The following is a 21599-nucleotide window of genomic DNA, read 5'->3' on the forward strand; positions in this document are numbered from 1 at the left end:
TTTCTCCGGTTGAAAACATGATTTTCTCGAGCGGGTTGATAAATACTTATAAAAATTGTTTCTACTTATTGTTTATTTTAAGCATTAAGTTTAATTTCAACAGTTTCAAATTATTACTTTCCAAACGCTTTTATTTATTCTAAAATCGGTATTTATTTTTCAACAATTATACTTCAATACTTTTGTTTCAGTAACAACATTCGTAAACCGAGCGTTAGTGGGTTCTATTTCTTAATGTGATATTACTTTTAAAATTTCTCAATATTTCAAAAAAGTGATTTGAGAAAGGGAATTCGGTATAATGATACTTGATGATCTGACCTATAGCTAAAAAGCCAGGATTTACTCCAAAAAAAAAATTGCGAGGATTGATGATAATTACATGGAATATCCATGCTTGTTTATTTCGTGTTCCTCTTTCCTACTATAGCTACATTTCTCTCTTGCAACTAAAAGAAAATCTAAAAACATCAACATTTATATATTTTTTATAGTTTACTTGAGTATCGAACTTGGAACCTTTTAGTCACTAGGGGAAAAACATGCGCTACTACACTACATTTTCTTTGATTCAACAAAGATATTTTAATAACATATAATATAAAATGTAAAATCGGTCAAAGGCAATATTTTTTTCTTTTGAAAAATTATAATTGGGAAATAATATAAAAAAAATTAATTACTTTTATGAAATTTCTCATTATACCAATTTTTAAATTTTTGGCATGAAAAATCACAATGTTTTCGTTTCTTTGATATATTAATCCGTTAATTTGGCTGTTAAAACTGTTGACGTGGTCGTTAAGATCGCTGATGTGGCGGACGGTTGTCTAAGTGGATGATATATAAATATAGATATCTAGGACCGCTGTTGTGGTATGCCATCCACTTAGACAACCATCTGCCACATCAGCGATGTTAACGGCCACGTTAGCAGTTTTAATGGCTTAATTAATGGATTATTAGGTCATGGAAACGGAAACGTTGTAATTTTTTAAATCAAAATTTTAAAAATTGGTAAGTGAAGTAATTTTATGAAAGTTTATTTTCCCATTATAATACTACTAACCGCCACTGTGCATGAGCGAAAAGCGTGCTGGCAAGTGGCAAACATGGACGGTCCAATTCCAATTACAAGACAAGGATCAGGCAAATCAAAGTTCCCCTTTGGGACTGTTGTTTGCAAGTGGACAATGACTGAAATCGCTCGACGGTCTGGACATCCCCACCACGTTCAATCACGGACGACAGATGAAGACAAAACCGGGTTTCCCACTCCGGCGGTTGAGTAAATCAATGGATTCACGGCTGCACCTTGGCACTGATTGATCGAGAACGCTCCGCCCGTAGTTTTCAAGAAATCAAAGCACCGCAAGCACAAGCCACCACGCCCAGCTGGCCGAAAATATCTTCAGCGGACGACCGGCTCATGCCTGGGGGGGCTCCTCGGTCACATGTTAATGTGTTTTCCCATGTTTGCCACACGGCCACACTTGGGCCAAGATCCGATATTTTGGATACTTTTTCTCCCTTTTCCTTGTTTGTTTCCTCTGCGCTTTTTTCCCTCTTTCCGCCTCCTCCATCCCAATCCTCAACCTACCGGCTGTCCCCTGAATGTTTAATTTATTTGAAATGATACTTTGCCGTGGATTTTGATTAAGACAGACAGAGAAAATCTCCCCCTTTTTTTTAAATCATATTTAATTCAGATTTTTTCAGCTCTGCCTTCTCTGTTTCATTCAATCCCTCGAAGGGTCCGAGGAAAAGAGTCGAGCTTTCCTTCATTCTCTCTCATGTTCTTTTGAGACCGGACTGTTTGTGGGTTTCATCAAAGGGGCCTAAAGAAGAAGAAGAAGAAGAAGAAGGAGAGGAGGAGGAGGAGAAGAGAGGGGAGGTATGGAGGCGGTTTTGCAGACCAAAGGCCTTCTCTCCCTGCCCAAAAACCCTAGAGCCAGAGTCCTCAACCCATCTCAGGGCTTAAAGCAGCGAGCTTTGTCCTTAAAACCGAAAATCCTTCCTGGGTTCTCCGTCTCCTCCAACGGATTCCGCAAATTCAATGGCTTCGTCTCCAACTCCAGCGGGAAGGTCTTTCTCAAGAATCGGACCTTTCACATTTGCCGGGCCGAGGCGGCGGCCTCGGCTGATGGGCAGCCCCTGTTAGGCGAGCAGGAGAAGCCAAAGTTCTTCGGGATCGAGCCGGTCACCTTCAAGAAGATCATACCGCTGGGTCTCATGTTCTTTTGCATTCTGTTCAATTACACGATCCTCAGGGACACAAAGGATGTCCTGGTCGTGACGGCTAAAGGGAGCAGCGCGGAGATTATACCCTTCCTCAAGACTTGGGTTAACCTCCCCATGGCGGTGGGGTTCATGCTTCTGTACACGAAACTTGCCGGGGTTCTGTCAAAGGAAGCTCTCTTCTACTCCGTGATTGTTCCCTTCATTGCCTTCTTCGGGGCTTTCGGGTTTGTTCTGTATCCACTTAGCAATTATATCCATCCCGATGCGCTTGCCGATAAGCTCCTCAACTTTCTCGGACCGAGGTTCCTCGGACCCCTCGCTATCATGAGGATCTGGAGCTTCTGCTTGTTCTATGTCATGGCTGAGTTGTGGGGCAGTGTTGTGATTTCTGTCCTGTTCTGGGGTTTTGCCAATCAGGTGATTAAGTCTGTCTCAGGGAATATTTGATTTTAGCCTGTCTCTCTATCTATATGCCTCTTGATTAATGATTCGTGGGTCTGGGATGGATTTGATTCCCTTTTGATGGCCTAACTCCTTTGCCTGAGGATATTATATTGTAGATTCCTTGTTGAGAATTTGGCCTTTGATTGCTCATACATGAATCTTCTGTGTCAAATGATGTTCTTTGTTGGGGCTTCCATTTTTGTGAGCAATCTCTCTAATCATGATATAAATTATATAATATATATTTATTTTAATACAAGGATGTTATCACTTCTCTTATTGCTTTTTCTTGGTTTCCCAGGAAATGCTGGAGTCCTCTTTTAAAATGATTTTGATTTTCTTTCCTGGCTATGTTTGCGTCTATGTTCTTTGGAATCGGATTTTTGTAATTGAAAGAATGTGCCTCTTCCACGACTGTAGTCTCTGGTTATATATTGGTTTGAATCGTTAGGCTTCGTAAATTAATATGGAACACTTGTTGTCTGCCCTGCAGATAACTACCATAGAGGAAGCGAAAAGGTTCTACCCTCTGTTTGGGCTTGGAGCCAATGTTGCTCTCGTGTTCTCGGGCCGAACAGTAAAATATTTCTCCAATCTGAGACAATCCCTGGGCCCCGGTGTTGATGGTTGGGCTGTATCCCTAAAGGCGATGATGAGCATCGTGGTGGTGATGGGGCTTGCCATCTGTGGCCTCTACTGGTGGGTGAATACATTCGTTCCTCTTCCCACTAGAAGCAAGAAGAAGAAGGTACATCATCTGATCGACTCTCTCATGTTTCACCTGTTATTTCATGTCACCATCTCCTGGTCGGGATGCATGCCCTGTGGCATTTTCCAAAAACTTGCTTCTGTGCTTTGAAGAATTGAGATAAGAACATATCGAGTGCTTTTTCTTCACTAGAAAGCTGAAAACTGGAACTGTTTTCTATCGACTAACAGGATAAGTTGGAATAACACTTGGAATATCACTCTTTTTTTTAGTAGTGACTAATATTTGGAAATGATGTTGCAGGAGAAGCCGAAGATGGGAACAATGGAGAGCTTGAAATTCTTGGTATCTCAAAGATATATTAGGGACCTTGCAACATTGGTGGTCGCCTATGGAATCAGCATCAACCTTGTCGAAGTCACATGGAAATCAAAACTGAAAGCTCAGGTGAGAAAACCAAATGCAGCTCCTTATGTCTTTTTGTATCTTAGTTAACACTAAAGTTGGACCGTGGAATAAATCTGTCTCTCCCTCTTTGTGCAGTTCCCAAGTCCAAATGAGTACTCTTCGTTCATGGGTGACTTCTCAACCGCTACCGGAATAATGACCTTCACGATGATGCTTCTGAGTCAATTCATATTTGACAAGTACGGGTGGGGAGTTGCGGCGAAGATCACACCTACTGTGCTACTTCTAACAGGAGTTGGGTTCTTCTCTCTTATACTGTTTGGGGACCCATTTGCTCCTTCCCTGGCAAAGTTCGGGATGACTCCCCTTCTTGCAGCAGTCTACGTGGGTGCAATGCAGAATATCTTCAGCAAGAGTGCCAAGTACAGCTTGTTCGACCCCTGCAAGGAAATGGCATATATACCCCTCGACGAAGACACCAAGGTTTGGATCCTCTAATATTCAGTCTTTAAAAGTAAACTAGCATTTTTGTTTGGTGATCGTTTTTCTGTGAAATAGACCTGAGTGCTTTGCTTTCTTGGTAAATTGGGGAGATCTATACCTAATCTATAGAATGCGTTGGTTTGATTTTAAAATTGATCTATTAATAGTTGCAAACTGGGGGATATCTCTTAATTTTGCAAACTAGATAGACAAGCTGGTGTTATATGGACAAGCTGGCGTTATTTGGATAGGGAGAATAAAAAGTAAACTTTCTTTTTTAAGTTTCTCTTCCTGGGGACAAAATGTATGAAAGAATTTGCATTGGGTCATGAAACATCTTTTTCCATTCAAATGGTGCGCATATTTCACTTTCTTTATATATGAGGAGAAACATGGAAAGAGGAACACTCTCTTAGTTCCTCAGAGCAACCAAACAGACCAAATGGTCTTGAATAACGAGCATGTAACCTTCATACCTGCAGGCTTAATGTATTGAAAGCGCCACTGTTCTCTTTGGTTTTTATCCCTGAGTTTACTTATTGATGTGCTTCAGGTTAAAGGCAAAGCGGCCATAGATGTTGTGTGCAACCCATTAGGAAAGTCTGGTGGTGCACTAATCCAGCAGTTCATGATCCTAACATTCGGTTCACTTGCAAACTCAACTCCCTACTTGGGCGGCATCCTATTGGTGATCGTCCTTGCATGGTTGGGTGCTGCTAGGTCTCTTGAGACTCAATTCAATGCTTTGCGCCGTGAAGAAGAGCTCGAGAAGGAGATGGAGAGATCGGCTGTAAAGATTCCGGTCGTGCCCGAGAATGAGGGTGCTAATGGGTCCCTCCCCAGCAGTTCACCAGTGAATCCTATCTCCGGCGACTCCTCTTCTTCAAGTAGTTCATCGGAACCATCAACTCCCCGAAACTGAGTCGAGTATTGTCTATCAGTTGGCAACCATGGAGAAGAATAAAGGATGGACGTTTTGTATCTTCTTGTAGAAATAATAGAAACTAAAGCTGGTTGCAGACAGATTGTCTGTGAAGTCTTGATCTTTTACTGTTGACGATATATATTAGATGAAGATGTTGTACCATACAGATGATGGCATGTATGATGTAAAATTTAGTTGCATGGACGTGGAAGCCAGTGTCAGTGCGAAGAAGACTTCCCATTTCGGTCATTGTTATTTCAAATTCTTGTAGACAGTCTCTACACAGGTATGGTATAGTATGTGAAAAGAAAGGTTTCATTTCGAGGGATTTTGTACTATAAAAGATCAGAGTGCCCTTCATATTTAAAACAAAAGTGAACAAAAGTATTCACCAATAAAAATAAAAAGGAAAAAGTACAAAAATTCCTCTTGTGGTGGAATCGGGGTCGTCGATCGACGGCCCCAGCCCCTTCCCTCTTTTTATCTCCGAATTTTAGGATTAAATTGAAAAAAGTTAAAAGTTTGAGGGTAATAATGACAAAAGAAAAGTTTGAGGACCAAAAGTGACGAAAAAATTAACGTTGAAGTCCATTATATCTCGTGAAGTAAACCACATATCTCGTGAAGTAAACCACAGGTGTCATTTATTCCTAGAAAAATTATAAGGTGCAATTTGTCTTAAATTCAAATCATAAGAGGATTTTTGTACTTTTTTTTAAATAAAAATAAAAACACGAAAGTGAACAAAAGTATTCAGTTTTAGTCTGACGACTCTACACACCGGGTGGAAGACGACGACAGCAGGATTCACTACTTTAGATCGTCGACACCACGGGAACAGCGACGTCAATAATTGTTGAAGAATAGTTAAGGTGGAGTTCCTACTTCCTACTATTAATGTAGAGATAAAGAAATAGATATTGCTTGCGACGATTCCTTGAAGAAGCAGTGGGTGGGATTTGGTCTGTTAAACGGGAAGAAGAAGAAGCTTGTCATTCTCATCTTTGCCTTAGTCTGAAGCTCTCTATTTCTTTTTTGGACAGATTTTGATGAGGCTCTTGAACACTAAGGAGGCGAGGAAGACGATAAGAGCTTGTTTAGGTATGCAGGTTATGGATGATTATGGAGGGGCGGGTTATGAAGGGTTTATGAGAGTTTCTATACAAATTTGCAAAGAAATTCTCATGACATTCCTCTTTCGTAACTCTCCATAATCCTCAATCAAAATAGTCGCTTAGACTTTAGGGCCTCAAGAAAATTACATATATTCCCCACAATTGGAGAATATGACTATTTGCCATTTAGTTCAATCTACTTCATATCCTCTCCTCCAAATCTTGTATATAAATTTTTTTATATAATTTAAAATGTACATAAATTAACAATTATAAAAACTAGATCCAATGAACTCCGGTTAAATTTATAAACCAGCGAACCTCGATTGGTTCAACAATCGGTCCAATCTGAAAAACTATGGTTAAAAGGGTGGTGTGGACTCTGATTGTGAATAAGGAACTTGAGGAATTTTAATTCTGGAAGAAGTTTGAAATTTGAAAACTAGAATTTGGATTTTGAGGTTTTGAAGATTGAAATTTTTATTTTGACAAAAGTTGAAATTTTTCGAGTAATCTAGAAAAAAGTTAAAATTAAATTGATTTCGATCCATTTATTGCGAAATACATTTCACGGGAAGAGTATATTTGTGTGGAAACAAGCAGGAAATGGGTGGTATTTATAGAGCAACAGTAGCAGGAAATAAAAATTAAGTTAAAAAGATATTGATCAGCTGTTCAATTTAATAAAGGAAAAAAAGGGAAAACCAATAGCTCATTTTTAAATAAAAATGGGTTACTTATTTTTTTTTAAAAAAGAAAACAATTGTTCCATTGGCTTAATTGAAAAAGAAAAAAAAAATCACGCTGTTAGTGGAAGTTTTCATTAGCGTTGGCCCTCAAACAATTGGGACCGGTCCCAATTTCGCATTTCTCTTCAATGGCACCCATTTGGGAGTGGCCCCACCCTAAAACTGGAACCCCAAAAGTCCTCATTAATGAGAAAGGTAAAATTCAGATCGGTCCTAATTTAGAAGGATCGGTCCCAATTTTTTGTGGGTCAACGAAAAATGGACGCGTGTCCCGTGACACGATCTTGTTTTTTTTATTAACTATTTTTTTTCTATTGTTAAGTCAGCTTATTATTATTATTATTATTATTATTATTATTTTCTAAATGACTTGTTCGCACAACCAACGATAACTCCTTTTATTTTTAATTGAATTGTTAGCCATTGTATATTTTTGGATTAATTAACTGAAAAAGTACAAACTTTTCATGTTTTATCAATTCTAGCACGAACTTTATTCTTTAATCTAAAAATACTCAAACTATTTATTTGATATCAATTCTAGCACGTAGTCAATTTTTTCGCTAATTTGAATGGAAATTGCTGATGTATAATTCCAATACCACGAAACATTTGATGATAGATCTACGAAGGCAACAGTGGGGCGGGGGAGGTGGGGGCCTCGATTCCGACCCCCTATTGGGGTCTCCCTAGTCACCCTCCTCCCGTTCAAGCAGGTGAGGCCCCTCGATTGGGTTGTCGGTGCCTTTTATGGTCTCCAATGATCTCTGTGGGCACTGGCGATCCTAGTCGAGGGATAGTGGTTGGAATCGAGGCCCTCACAGCCTGCAGCAACCTCTTGAGCCCCCTTTCCGATTTTTTTTTTCAATTTTTCTCATTTTTCGGAATAATTAACAAAAAAATTGTCGGGTTTTGCTCGACCTATCATCAAGTGCCACATGGCATAAAAAATTACACGTTAACAATTTCGATCTAAATTAACAGAAAAGTTAACGGCATTGTAGAATTGATATCAAATGAATAGTTTGTGAATTTTTAGGTTAAGGAAAAAAGTATAATAGAATTGATAAAATGCGAGTTCGTGTAATAATTAACCCAAATACAAATTCTTTCCACATAAAATGTATTTCTCCCACAAAATCTATTCCACAAAAATGCATCCAAATCAATTTATTAATTTTAATTCTTTTCTCAATTACTTGACAAATTCCAACTTTTCTCAAAAATCCAAATTTTCAAAATTCTAAGTCTTCAAACCTTCAATCCAAACTTTTTCCAAAGTCACAATTCCTTGAACCTTCAAAATATCAATTTTCAAGTTCCTTATTCCACACAGTCAAAATCTACAAACATTTCAATTTCCATCGATGGAAGATACGGGTATACTCTATTTCCAATTTCAATCCAATTTGGGGTTCAAGATCAAACTTTTCTTAATGTTCAAAGAACCCCTAATTCGGAGGGGTTCTTCCGAATTGGGCTCTCCAACTGGGCATAGAAGAAGAGGGGCAACGAGGGCTTCATCTACGGAAACGGTCTCTCTCTCTCTCTCTCTCTCTCTCTCTCTCTCTCAACTTGTTCCATTTTGTTTTCCTTTGTGATAGGACTCCTGTTGAAAGGCAGAAAATACATGTCACTGAAAACCCCGGTCCATATGGTTTGTTTTATTGTCGCAGAACAGTGGACGCCACCCGACAAGGCTCTATAGGACAATGGAAGGGTGAACTACATTCATAATCATGTGTACATTCAGTGAGTTAAACATACATATATGCACATTTTCCCTGCTTCGGAAACGTAGTATTAGTTTTAGAGGATAAAACTTATTGAAGTAATTAAAACGTAACCTGGGCAAGACTATTTTCTGGGAGCTTGTTAGGCTCAGCGGTAGCTCTTTGATAATGAGGGAAATCCAGGACTGTGCACATACTGCTCTCCAGTTATAGTAGGACTTCGATAGTCCACCTTTTGCACTTACTGCGCCCATACTATAATTTTTGGGTTTGGAGTTTCAGCATATCATGACAGATTTCGAGTGAGACGATGATTTTCTCTTCTGAAGTTTTGTTCCTGACAAGCTTTTTCTTGTGTAACTATGTTAAGTGGGAAGGAATGGCTCAAATAAGAGAGGGTACTTCACACGGTATTTCCTCAATTTGTGTGAGTTATATGATGATGGCTTATGGACCGAGCTTTGGCCATTACTATGTCAACTTGGATGATCTGGAGTTGCACAGGTACCCGAAGGTTTCAGTGCATTGGCACTGTAAGTTCTCGAGGGGAGAAACTGTAGGCCCGAATGGACATATCAAGACAAGATCGAAGCGGAATCTGTCGGATTTCCATCTGCTCACACCGTCCAGTACATTTTCGTTTGTTTCTGCAAATTCTGCTTTTAAAGAAGACTTTTCTGTCAAGTTTTTATCATTGTCGCTGCCGAATATCAGAACACGTATAACGCAGAGGTGAAAAAGAGTTTCTGATGCTCTATAGTTGTATATATCTACCATTGCATTTTCTTAATAATATTTTATATAAAATTAAAGAGAGAAAAGACTTTGCAAAGTGTACAAAATATTGCATAAACCTGATGAACCCATGAATTTCAGACAAACCCGTTGTGGACTTTTCAGCCTAAGTTACGCGTATGCACGCCTATGCGCCCACGAGTGTATGTGCGCTCACACCATGCCAAACCCAATATGTTCGAGAGTAGCCAAAAGTGCGCTTCATGTTAGTCCCCCTTCCCCCGAGCACGGAAGATGGGCCCAGCTCGAGGTCAGTTGTTGATGGCCGGTGTTGGGAATTATAATTTCACATTGAAAAAATGCAAGAACAACCATGGATTTATATGAATTTATTCAGCTTAACTTTTTAAGTAGAAATGAGTTTAACCCGTATAAGTCCAATATAAATTCAATGTGTACCGCTTTAGAGCTCCACAAACCATAACCGTGACAGCCCATGAATATCATGTGAGCTTGATGCTTCTCCACAGCCCCGCAAAGGACATTCATTGCATCCCCTTTCAACCACTCCGAACCTGTACCAAAACTGAGAGATTGTACCTGCATATCATTGCTATAATTAGTTATAAGCGACAGTATGATATGGCTGTTATAAGCAATCGCTGCATCATGCAGTTCTTACCGATTTACTGTCGCAAATTGTCTTCGCTTTCTCAATGGCTAAGGTGGCTACTTTCCTTAAGTCTTTCTCGACTACGAGGAGAACCACCGTAGCTTCTGCAACAGCAGCTCAGCTTCTGATCAGCTGCGAACTGGGTTGTAATGTTTGGATAATTAAAGGTGTTGTCAGTTGTTGATAATTGTTAAAAGGCGTCATCAGTTGAAGGTGTTTCTTCTTGTCTAATTATCGTTAATATTCCTAATACGAAATCGTAAAGGACCTTAGTAATCAAAATCACATTGATCTCTCCAATGGAACAAACCATCAAGAGAAGCTGCTGCATAAGGCTTATGGACATTATCGATCAGTATAGTCTCGGCATCGGCTACCACGGACACTTTCAATTTTGTGCCTTTTTGTTTGCGTGCAGTGGTAATGATATTGGTTCTATGCAATTATAGGCTCGACGTCACTCAATCCGGCTTGGATGATTAATGAAAGTGTGCTTTCTCGCTCCTCTAAATATGGGAAAGGCATATCCTTCTTTTTACCGTCCACATAGGCTCAGATAGTGAGACGAACTACAGGCAGTCTTCATCGTAGATTTCTGAATATTTCTGAATACATAAAATATATATTTGCGAGGACTACTTTATTTATGGGATTAGCTTACTGTTAGTTATATGCACTAAAATCGATATTTGTGATTGGATAATTCCTATTTATAGCAATAAAATTTATTCTATTATTCATGAATAGTTTATGTTTATTAGAATAAGCCCTTGAGATACTTGACATATACTTCATTTTCAAAGAGTTGAGAATATAAGTGACGGAATTATCTGGTACAAGTTCTTTAAATTGTTTGCGGTCATTGGAATCTTGGCTGGGCATTTTTATTCTGGCTAGACCATAGACTTGAGATGACATAGTTATCTCATACATATATATGTTTATCTCTTTCGGTCATTGGAATCTTGGATGGGCACTATTATTCTGGCAAGTACTTAGACTTGACATGGTTATCTCATATATAGGTAGTTGGGATTTACTCCTGCTTATATACTTGTGGTAACCATGGGTATTCGACTGACAATGGTCATGGTTAATTATGTATGGAGGTAAGTGATCATTCGAGAAAGGATTCATTGACATGAGTAAACATGGAAATGTCCTATGAATTTGAGTTTTATTCTTGATTAGGAAATCCTTGGCTAAGGTGGTTGGACCTAAAATAGGAAGGGGTTTCTTATTTAAGTCCTCATGATCTATGAAAGGAAGATTAGGGATTTCATATGGTCAGTTATAGGGTTTGACATTTATCATGACCTTGACTAAATCGGGATCCGCAATGAAGGGACTCGAGTGCATAGGATATATGGTTATAGGTTCATTAGAATGTACAATTAGCGCATTCGTCACTATTTGGATTATCATGATATGCTGCTAAGTGTCACTTATGATCATTGGGAACCAATGGCATTTTGGAAATTAAGTTTTTGGCTATGGAAAAAAGTTTCCGGTAATGTCGAAGGAGTTTGATATTATGATCTCATCACACACAACTGGGTTTGTTTAAACCAAGAATAGATTGATTCTATGTAAGGCAATTAATTGGAATTAATTATCGAATCATACTTGCAATTAGTTTGCAGGGTTGCTAGCACATCCTGAAGTCAGATTCATTAGGTGATGGATCATTATAAGGAATAATCATATGTGATATGAAAGTTTCCATAAGTGGAAAAAATTCGAGCACAAGTGTGTCTCTTTTGGTATAGTAGTAGTCATGAGATGACTGTAGGAATGTTTTATAGTTACATGAGAATATGAGGATTTGCATGCAAATGATATTAATTAAAAGTTAATTAATTGTTTGCATGTTGGTCCTTAAGGGTTAATTAAGCAAAGTAGACATACATATTATATTCTTGCATTAACCCCATCAGATCATTTTGTCTGAAACGTAAAATTAGAGAGAGTGAGAGGAAGGGGCATACGGCTGAAAACAAAGGAGTCTACTGCTATTCTACCTCACCGCCAATTTGAGATCACGTTGGTCCATTTTGGTCAACTCGTGTTGCCAATTCCATCCCGTACGCGCAGTCCTTGATCGTGCTGCTCAATCTGTTCGAGTGGGTGACCCGAGTGGATAGCAAATGCCGAGGAGAAACGCAACTTCGTGAATAACAGCCTGTGTGGACGAGGCTACAGGTCGCACGTTTGCTTGGCTTTAATCATTTACAAGGACACGTTCTCGATAGGTATATTCCGATGGACAAATAATTATTGAGTTCCGTTGCTTAATTCAAATAAAAGGCTATACCACACTCGAATGCTATTCTGGTTCAGGATATGAGATGAAAAATTTTATTTATCGTTATTATGATTCTGCTGCATTTTGATTCGATATTTCTTTCACTTACCACCCGGATAAGTCAATGGGAGAGCGGTCCCTAGCGCAAATGAGATCTCAAAACCGTAAGATCGCTTCCTAGGTATGCTTATTGTGAACTTACAGCTTCCAGATATATGTAGGTGCACAAACCGGATTAAGAGATCCATGGTCGCAAGACTGAGTAGTGAGCTGAGTAGTGAGTAGAGCAGTCTCCTCGAAATGGGGGTAAGGCTCGGAGAAGTGTGATGAGAAGCAATGACTAACCACCACCCTTCATACGGCGGCCTCTTGTTGTGTTGCATCTTTTGATACAAGTAATTCATTAACAGAGCAGCTGCGCTGTCTGTTGCTATAGTGAGCGTGGCTCATATCTTCGCAAATTAGCCTCGACAAAATCACAAAGAATAAAGGAAAGGACCTTCTCAAAAAACAATTTTTGCATTCGGTGTTTACAGCTTCAAATTATTACACATTCTTTTCTTTTGATCAATGTATATTGAATTCGAGAGATGTAACATATATGTATGCCAAGAAACCGCATAGATATGGAGTATTGTGGCCAAAATTGTACATAGATGATAATTACATGTCGATAAATCTCTTTTTTTCCCCTTGTCTGTGTAAGCAATTGATTTTTTGGAGATTGCCACTAAAAATAACAAGCCAAAACAGTTTTGGTACAAAATTTTAGAGTTATTACTTATTCCAAAACAGTTTTGGTACAAAATTTTTTCCCAGCCAGAATCGATGGTCTAATCACGTAGAATGACAACATGGCGAGGAATCCCCACTAGATATTCTCTTCCATATCACATTTCTTTTTTCCTTTTTAAATTTGGAAATTACTTTGAAATTTCTAAATTTGAAAACGTAAAAAGATAAGGTGGAAGGCCTTGCTCAAACCTTTGAAGAAATATTAGTGTTATCCACGCAAAAGCCATATTATCGTATAAATGAGAACGGTGAACGAAGGTTGTGAATTAATGTTATTTAGAATTTATTCCATTTTTTGTTTGACAAAGAACATGCATGGGTTTCCCTTTGTCCTTGGCCCTGGATCCACGACCCAATCATTTACAGTGGACAAATTTCCTCAACTATGAACATTCTCTTCCGACCCAAAAATAATTAGTGGGTGCACCAACATCATTCTCAATTTAACGTCAGCTGATTTTGAGTTCAATATATTTAAGAGTGAGACTCCACATGTTTATTTACTTTCTCTAAATCACCTATCCCGTTCTAAATGAATGGACTTCCCACGTATCACATTGGAGCCCCAGGGTGCACCACAACTTGATAGGTGGTATACTTTAATCAATACTTAGGAAACCACTTTGCGGTGGACACCTAACTAATGATGGTCCGATTCCAAGTGGAGAGAAAGAAAATTAGTCACAACTTTTTTCATGAATTTAGTAATTAATTATGTATTTCCCTAAAAATCGGTACCAATTTCCTGATGTCTTTAAAATAAGTGAGAAATGGCCCCCGGCATTTGCTTGAAGTTGTGTGGTGGTCTGTCGTATTCATTCTTCCATAGGTATCGTCGTAGTCATTCTCTTGCATATGGCCGAAACTCTGCAGCTTTTATCGTTTTCCTTTTGCTACCCAACAAAATCTATGGAAACGAAACTTCACGTGAACCATGTAAATGTTTTTACAATGTTGCTCCTTATCATATCCCTTTACCCTCAGCTCAGCGTTTTCTTTCTTCTTAACTACTTAATAATGAACAATTATGTCTTAGCATATATACATAAAACGGGATTAGCCCATTGATAGTAGTGTCGGATGGAGAAGCATAGTACAATCTTGACTTTTAGATTAAAACTATTTGCCTAAGAAAATTCGATCGTAAAGACAATAAGATAGCAAAGGAAGGGTCTTGGTACCTTGGTACAAGGCGCCGCCTGGAATCAAGAGGTCATGAGTTTGATCCTTACCAGTAGGACTTATGTCCCCCTTTATTTAACTTTATTTTCTTTCTTTGTACTAGGCTTATGTGCCTCCTTTATTACCGATTAAAAAAAAAGACAATAAGATAGCACATTCTGCACGAACAACTAGATATCATTAATTAAGAAAGACTACACACAGTGAGTGTCAAATCTAGAACCTCTTGGTTATCAGGCGAAAGCGTGCGCTACTACATTATACTCTCTTTGATAATAAAAAATGCTATTAAAGGATGCACACGAACTTGCCTTATGTGCAATATTTATAAAAGAAATGACAGTTTCCTTCAACATATGTATATTTCACATGGGAACTTGAAATTACTGATAAAATGTCCGCCATTACTATGCACATAATTCAATCGGCATTATTTAGCAAAAAGGTGATTATTAATTAACAAGAAAAAGTTCAAAAAAGAAACGGAAGAGCAAATAAGATGTGCCAATGCACTTGTGACGGTCAGAATTGGTGGAACAATAGTGGCACATGATATATATTGTACGGACTATAGAGAGATAAAACTCACATAGATGATTCGATATAGTGACTGTCGATTTATATAAAATGTATGTGTAGTATATATATCAAGATTAAATGCGATTGTCAACTAGCTTAATGGACACTGAATTCCACATCACTATTATCGGCAAACCGTAGAAGGGACACTGAGATCTAAACGCGAAAACTGACACTATGAACTTCCCAATCGAGCTAGCTCATGCTGATGCAAGGAACTTGCCCCTTTGAGTTCCCATTAATGTGCATACCCAGGCAGTTGTAATTTCCTGTATTCTTTCGATATGGTTTACACAGTCCACAAGAATTAGCAGCATCTCCGAGTGACGTCACGATATCTCCTAAGATTCCTGATAGTACTACATATCATATGCCCAATGCCCGTGCTGCATATTCGCCATGGCAAGAGCTTCATGGCAATACATGGAGGATGATGCACAGCAAGTGATAATTGAAATGCAGTGTACTGTGCAAGAGACGACAGAGAGGGAAACAGGACAAAGGTTCATTAATTCAAAAGGAATTTCCAGCAGTGACATTTCGTGGCTCATTCCCTCGGAGCCCTTGAGCCCTCGTTTTGAGAACAAAACTCATAAAGGCCCCTCTGTACCGAAGGCATCGATCGATGGTGACTTTCGAATCTTAACTCCATCTGCGGTCCACTCAGATACAGTTCGTTCTTAGTTGTTAATGGGAAAAAAAAAATTTGGTCTTAAAAGTTTAGCCTTCGATTAATTTTGATCATATAAATTTTAATAGTGATAAATTAGTCCCATATGTTTATTTCATAAGGCAATTTTGGTCATTTCCTGACTTATAGGATCAAAAATATCTTTTCCAAAACTTATAGGATCACAATTTAATTGAAAGCCAACTTATAGGATCAAAAGTGTCTTTTTCAAAACTTATATGACCAAAATTATCTTACGAAGCAAACATATAGGACTGATTCGGTAGTTTTAAATCTTATAGAGTCAAAATTGACCGAATATCCAACTTATAGTACCAAAGATATCTTTTTCCCGTTTTTAATGTCCAAGGATCCGGAAATATCAACCATCCCGAATGCTAGCACCAACGGCGAGCATAATATTTGCGTGGATTAATTCCTGATTCGTGCTTACTGTATGTGTGCTTTCATATATATCCACGAAGAATAGATTCAAGGGCATTCAATGTGAAAACGAGATTTGCACCCACAACCTTATAAACATTATTTCTAAAATTGCAATTTACAGTTTACCTATAGATATACTGATATGGGACCTGAGAAGGCAGCGATTCTCCTTAAGTTTCCCTCTCTTCCATTTTTCTTCTCTTTTTTATGATGAAATTTCTTACATTTCTTAATTTCACAGACCTTAACTTTGTTTTCCACTTAATCACGAAAATGTGCGTCAACACTCAGTGGACAAATTTTATAGGTAATGCTTGGGATTTTGAACACATTGGGTGGGCATATCTCATGATATGACGGAATAAAAATGTGTTTTACACTTGCTAAGGTTATACATTAGGACTAGGTGGTAAACTTCATGGAATAAACTGTTCTCTCTACTTCTTTGCATCTATAACGTACTTCCATTATTCAGCAAAAAAAATAACGTACTTCCATTTCCTAAAGAACGTTCAGGCAGTAATCAAACACATAAAACAAAACCATATATATAAGCATCCCCTATCTAGCAGCTGGGAGAGACCGCACTTCACTAAGAAAATGAAGAAGATAACCTCACCGGAATCAGCTGCCATGTCCGAGCCGTTCGCTGGGGCGGAGCTCTGCTGGTTTGACGACGCTTGCATCCTCGACATGGACTATTTCGTTCAGACGCTATCTGGCATCAAGGCCAAGGGTGTCCGGCCAGACCTGATTGGATCTATCATTGCCCACTATGCCTCCAAGTGGCTTCCTGACCTCTCTGGAGATGACCCGGTTGCCTCTGGGCAGGGCCTTGCCTGCTCCAGTGACGACCCGGACTCACCAGAGAGCCTCACTGCTCAGTGGATGAAGAAGCGGTTCTTTGTGGAGACGCTTGTGGGGATCCTCCCACCGGAGAAGGATTCTGTCCCGTGCAATTTTCTCCTCCGCCTCCTCCGCACTGCGTGCATGGTTGGGGCTGACCCGAGCTGCCTGGCGGAGCTGGAGCAGAGGGTGGCAGGGCAGCTCGAGGGAGCCTCCCTCAAGGAGCTGATGATCCCGTGCTTCAGCCACACGTGCGGGATGCTGCTCGACGTGGGGCTGGTGATGAGGCTGGTGAAGAGGTTCGTGGCCGTGGATGAGGCTGCAGCGGCCACGAGGAGCGGGGCAGCACTGGTCAAGGTGGCCAAGCTCATCGATGGGTACCTGGCAGAGGCTGCTCTGGAGCCGAACCTGACCGTGGCGGAGTTCGTGGCTCTAGCTAGGGCCTTGCCCAGCCATGCGCGGGCCATGGACGACGGGCTGTACAGAGCCATTGACACTTACCTCAAGGTATGTCTCTAATTGCTTAACTAACAATAAACATGTTTGTTCAATTGTTTACTCTGGGTTTTGCATTGTGATTCTTTGAAGATGCTTCATTTAACTAACAAGCCGGTGGTTGAGTGGCAAGCATCATTAACTTTCGTAGAGAGTAGAATGCAAGTTTAAATATTAAGAAACGCACTTGTTGAAAAAGATAATAATCTTACGTTTTCCTTGATATATCGTTAAAATCCTAATAGCAATGTCTTCCAAAATTTTTATTCACTGAAATAAAAAATTTATTAACTTTACTGATTTTGGTTACATGTTACCTACCAGATGAAGTTATTTACTCGGTTTATCTCAACTTAGATCACTATTTGATTACAATATGATAATGAAAGAGAAGTGAGAGTCAAATTTTGTGAAAGGGATAAAAGGGGTAAAAGGGAGATTCACTCCCGTTCATTCAAAGTGGATCAAACAGAGAAAGAGACAAAAAAACAAGCAGAAAAGATTGTAAGAAATTGGGAGGGATCACATTGCGACTGAATTTTCCACAGAGTGGAGTCAGATTACTTTGTTCTGAAGAAAGGTACCCTTCCTTCCAGGAGCAGCAATGCTTGGGTTTCTCATAAGAGAAGAACATTTAAAAAAAAAAAACACGTAAAGTACTATCGACTAGGATTAAATTTATATCTTCTTAATTTTACTCCTAAGGCAATGTCGGTGTAGTATACGTCCTTTTTCACACATAGTTTATATTTGGGATAGTTGTGATTGTGTTAGTAAGATCTGTACCAATTGTACCAAAGTTTGGTTCGGGAGCTTTTCTCTTAGCATAAAGTGAGAAATAGATTGGCTAGATTAATATACTAATCCGATATGTCTAGAGAACAAAACATTGCGATGAGTAATCTACTTTGTTTGTTATTAAAAGAAAGAAATGGAACCAATGTGTGTTTGTTCAAGCAGTTCGATACTTGTTCCACTTAAGTAAGATCTCGAATTCTAGTTATTGTAAATTCAGAAAATTCGATACTTATTTCACTTAAGCAAGATTTCGGATTTGAGTTATTGTGAATTCAGAAAATTCATGCTGTAAGAGATTTAATTTTTAGTGAACTAACTCGACTTGACTAAGGATACCAGGGTTCACATTGAAAAAAAGGAAAAAAAAGGAAAAGAATAAAAAGACTTGCATCAGCCTAAAAAGTAGGAATGTTCATGGGCACGATTTGAAAAAGCTGGATCCTTTCCAAATCCAAACCTCTTAGAAACGGGCCCGCCTCCAAACCCTTTCTAAACTCGTTAAGAATTTGTAGGAAAATTCTCAAACCTGTCCCATTAAATTAACGGATTTCCACTGAAAACTTGTCTTTACCATTAATGCACTCATATTTATTATAAAAGGACATGAACATATGGGTAACAATGTGATAGGTTGATAGCTCGAGAAGATTGGTGCTTGACCGGTGAGGAGAGACCGGAATAGAAGGATAACGGTGAGGGTGACGCGCGAGTAGGACAAAGGAGGCGGAGATAATAAAAACATAGGCAGGGAGGACATAGGAAGCAACGATAAGGGTGATGATTGATGCATAAACCCTTAATTGAAGGGTATTTTGTAAAATTAATAAATGAATTGGGGTATTTTATTAATTTCAAGCTTTACGAGTTTGGGATGGGTTTCGATGCTAACTACCAGTCCCTTTCCAAGGTTTTGACGAAAAATTTCTAAACCCTTCCCATGACTCAATTGGTAAAATCCTTTTGTTACTCATTAGGTCCGGACATGGTCAAAATTTTCTTTTTATAGTATATGGATATGGCTTGTTTAGAAATATATCTTGGCGGAATATTTTCTCGGGTTCTTTCATATTTCAATGAAATAACTTTTTTTTTAAAACAAGAAAAGTCTGAGAGGGAGTGCCACCGCATCAATTTCTCTTAGGGAAATCTTATACTGGTCAGATAGAATGAATGATCCAGTAATGCTCGACTTTCTCTTCTTTTCTTTTCTTTTTTTTTTTGTTTCGATGGAGGCTTTCTCTTATTTTTAAGTCCTTCTACTTTATGATCTAATCGAATCCCTCCCTCAAGTGAATTTTTTTCCCTATACTAGAAAGGCCATCATGGAGGATTAATATATGCTCTTTCTGAATATATTGACTCGCGCTATTAGCTAGTTTTTTTTTTTATGAAAGGCTATCTTGACGTAAATAATTGATTTAATCTATGTACAATATATAAAAGAAGAGCTGAAACTTCTTCTTTTTTTTTTTTGGTAGAGAAAGGAATATATAATAATAACGGTTAGCCAAAGTCCGCCAAAGCCGCTCACTCAATACACACGATTTGGGTATTAGACACCCCATTTGATCTGCCAAAATAAGATCTAAAGTTCTAACAGGCGGGGTCTCAAAATACTGAACATCCTGATAAGTATACATGTCTTCCCTAGTTAGGTGAGCAAGATGATTTGCAAAAGTATTGGCCTCTCGAAACGTACGTTCAATCCTGAAGTTGGCGAAAAAGTGAAACTTCATTGTAAGATGGAGGGCCTAAAATTGAGTGACCGTTCAACATCTTTTTCTTTTTTTCTTTTTGATCACAAAGGAGGCCCACTAGTCTTGCACAATGAAATGAAAATCCTAAATATCTAACAAAAGGACATGGGTAGTCCACAATAAGAATTGAACTTGAAAACGAAGGCACGCGTCATTGTACTATACCCTCTTTTTATTCATATATCATTTTTAACTTGCACAAGAGCATGGAGCACAAAATCCTAGTCTTGTAGGTTATAAGAAAAACTTGCATAGACTGCAACAACTTTTGCTGATAAATTTTTCGACTTTTTGATGAGTAGATGTTGTTATGTGTTGCATAGGTGCATCCAAGCTTGTCAAAGCAAGAGAGGAAGGCTCTTTGTAGATTGATGGATAGTCGAAAGCTCTCAGCAGAGGCATCCATCCACGCAACGCACAATGAGCGCTTGCCCATTAGAGCGGTCATCCAAGTCATCTTCTCGGAGCACAACAAGCTGAGCCAGCATCTCGACTGGAGTGGCTCATTCAATGGGTCCCGCAGCCCCAATGCCAGCTTGGAGCAACCTATGAGGTGCGTCTCGAAGCGGGAAGCCACTGCCCAGCAGGCTGAAATAAGGAAGCTGAGGGAGGACGTGAACCGTCTCCAGGGTCTGTGCAACGTGATGCAATTCCAGATCGACCGGCTGCAGATGGAGAAGAAGAAAGGGTTCTTTAGGTGGAAGAAGTTGGGTTTGATGCCTTCTCTTAGGAACTTGGGTGGGGTGGTCATAGATAAGGTGGAAGAAGGTGAAGGCAGACCGGAAATAGAGGTTGGGTTAGGGAGGTTCACGCCGGTGGACATGAAGACCAGGCTTGTCAAGGGCAGGTCCGGTAGGACTCTACCCAAGTGGAGGAAATCTATGTCATGAACATATTTTAACAAATCGATTGAGAGCAGATAACCATAATACTGTAGTCATTAATCCTATATATGCAATAATAAAGCTGCAATATTTGATCTTTCATCACATAGAGGAAGGGACCTTTACACTTTTTCTAAATATAGCACGACCTTTGAAAAATAACACAGAAAGCACGACCATTACATTTTTTTCCTAAACATAAAATGACCTTTGGAGATTAACACAAAAATACACGACCTTTACACATTTTCCTAAATATAGCACGGTCTTTAAGAAATAGCACAAAAAATGCATGGCCTTCAGGTACGATCTTTTTTTTAACATGCTAGAATGACAGCTAAACTCGAAGGCCGTGCTTTTCTGTGTTATTTTTTAAATGTCATATTATATTTAGGAAAAAGTGCAAACGTCGTACTTTTCTGTGTTACTCTTAGATAGTCGTACCATATTTAGGAAAAAATGCTAAGGTCGTGTCGTTCTGTGCTATTTTCTAAAGATTGTGCTACATTAAAAAAAATACAAAGGTCATGCTTTTCTAGATAATTAACCGTTTAATATATTGCAACTACTCTCAACCTGAAAAGTAAGAAGTCTAGGCTTATTCTTACTAGTGGGATATCTCGTAC

The 21599-nt window shown here is 38.9% G+C and overlaps 2 protein-coding genes and 1 long non-coding RNA gene across 3 annotated transcripts; all 3 read left to right on the forward strand.

Annotated features, from left to right (window-relative positions):
- Positions 1-1896: 1896 nt before the first annotated feature.
- LOC116200095 (plastidic ATP/ADP-transporter-like) lies at positions 1897-5534 on the forward strand. Its single transcript, XM_031530791.1, has 5 exons — positions 1897-2658; positions 3179-3433; positions 3698-3841; positions 3938-4285; positions 4839-5534. The coding sequence occupies exons 1-5, from the start codon at positions 1897-1899 to the stop codon at positions 5205-5207; spliced, it is 1878 nt and encodes a 625-aa protein (XP_031386651.1). The 3' UTR covers positions 5208-5534.
- A 3063-nt stretch (positions 5535-8597) lies between these two features.
- On the forward strand, positions 8598-9539 carry LOC116201818. The gene is made up of 3 exons (XR_004155950.1): positions 8598-8826; positions 9178-9217; positions 9312-9539. It is a non-coding gene; the product is annotated as an uncharacterized LOC116201818 (long non-coding RNA).
- Positions 9540-16733: 7194 nt separating this feature from the next.
- Positions 16734-21080, forward strand: LOC116202055 (coleoptile phototropism protein 1-like). Its single transcript, XM_031533568.1, has 2 exons — positions 16734-17546; positions 20413-21080. The coding sequence occupies exons 1-2, from the start codon at positions 16794-16796 to the stop codon at positions 20977-20979; spliced, it is 1320 nt and encodes a 439-aa protein (XP_031389428.1). The 5' UTR covers positions 16734-16793; the 3' UTR covers positions 20980-21080.
- The last annotated feature ends 519 nt before the right edge of the window (positions 21081-21599 follow it).

This window comes from Punica granatum, chromosome 3 (assembly GCF_007655135.1).
Source record: "Punica granatum isolate Tunisia-2019 chromosome 3, ASM765513v2, whole genome shotgun sequence".
Classification (NCBI taxonomy): domain Eukaryota; kingdom Viridiplantae; phylum Streptophyta; class Magnoliopsida; order Myrtales; family Lythraceae; genus Punica; species Punica granatum.

What these genes read in the sequence shown, in the direction of transcription:
- LOC116200095 (XM_031530791.1), top strand. Translation starts at nt 1,897, where the DNA reads ATGGAGGCGGTTTTGCAGACCAAAGGCCTTCTCTCCCTGCCCAAAAAC. An exon ending in TCTGGGGTTTTGCCAATCAG is followed by an intron (nt 2,659 to 3,178) that starts GTGATTAAGTCT and finishes TCTGCCCTGCAG; the next exon opens with ATAACTACCATAGAGGAAGC. An exon ending in CCCTCGACGAAGACACCAAG is followed by an intron (nt 4,286 to 4,838) that starts GTTTGGATCCTC and finishes GATGTGCTTCAG; the next exon opens with GTTAAAGGCAAAGCGGCCAT.
- LOC116202055 (XM_031533568.1), top strand. Translation starts at nt 16,794, where the DNA reads ATGAAGAAGATAACCTCACCGGAATCAGCTGCCATGTCCGAGCCGTTC. An exon ending in CCATTGACACTTACCTCAAG is followed by an intron (nt 17,547 to 20,412) that starts GTATGTCTCTAA and finishes TGTGTTGCATAG; the next exon opens with GTGCATCCAAGCTTGTCAAA.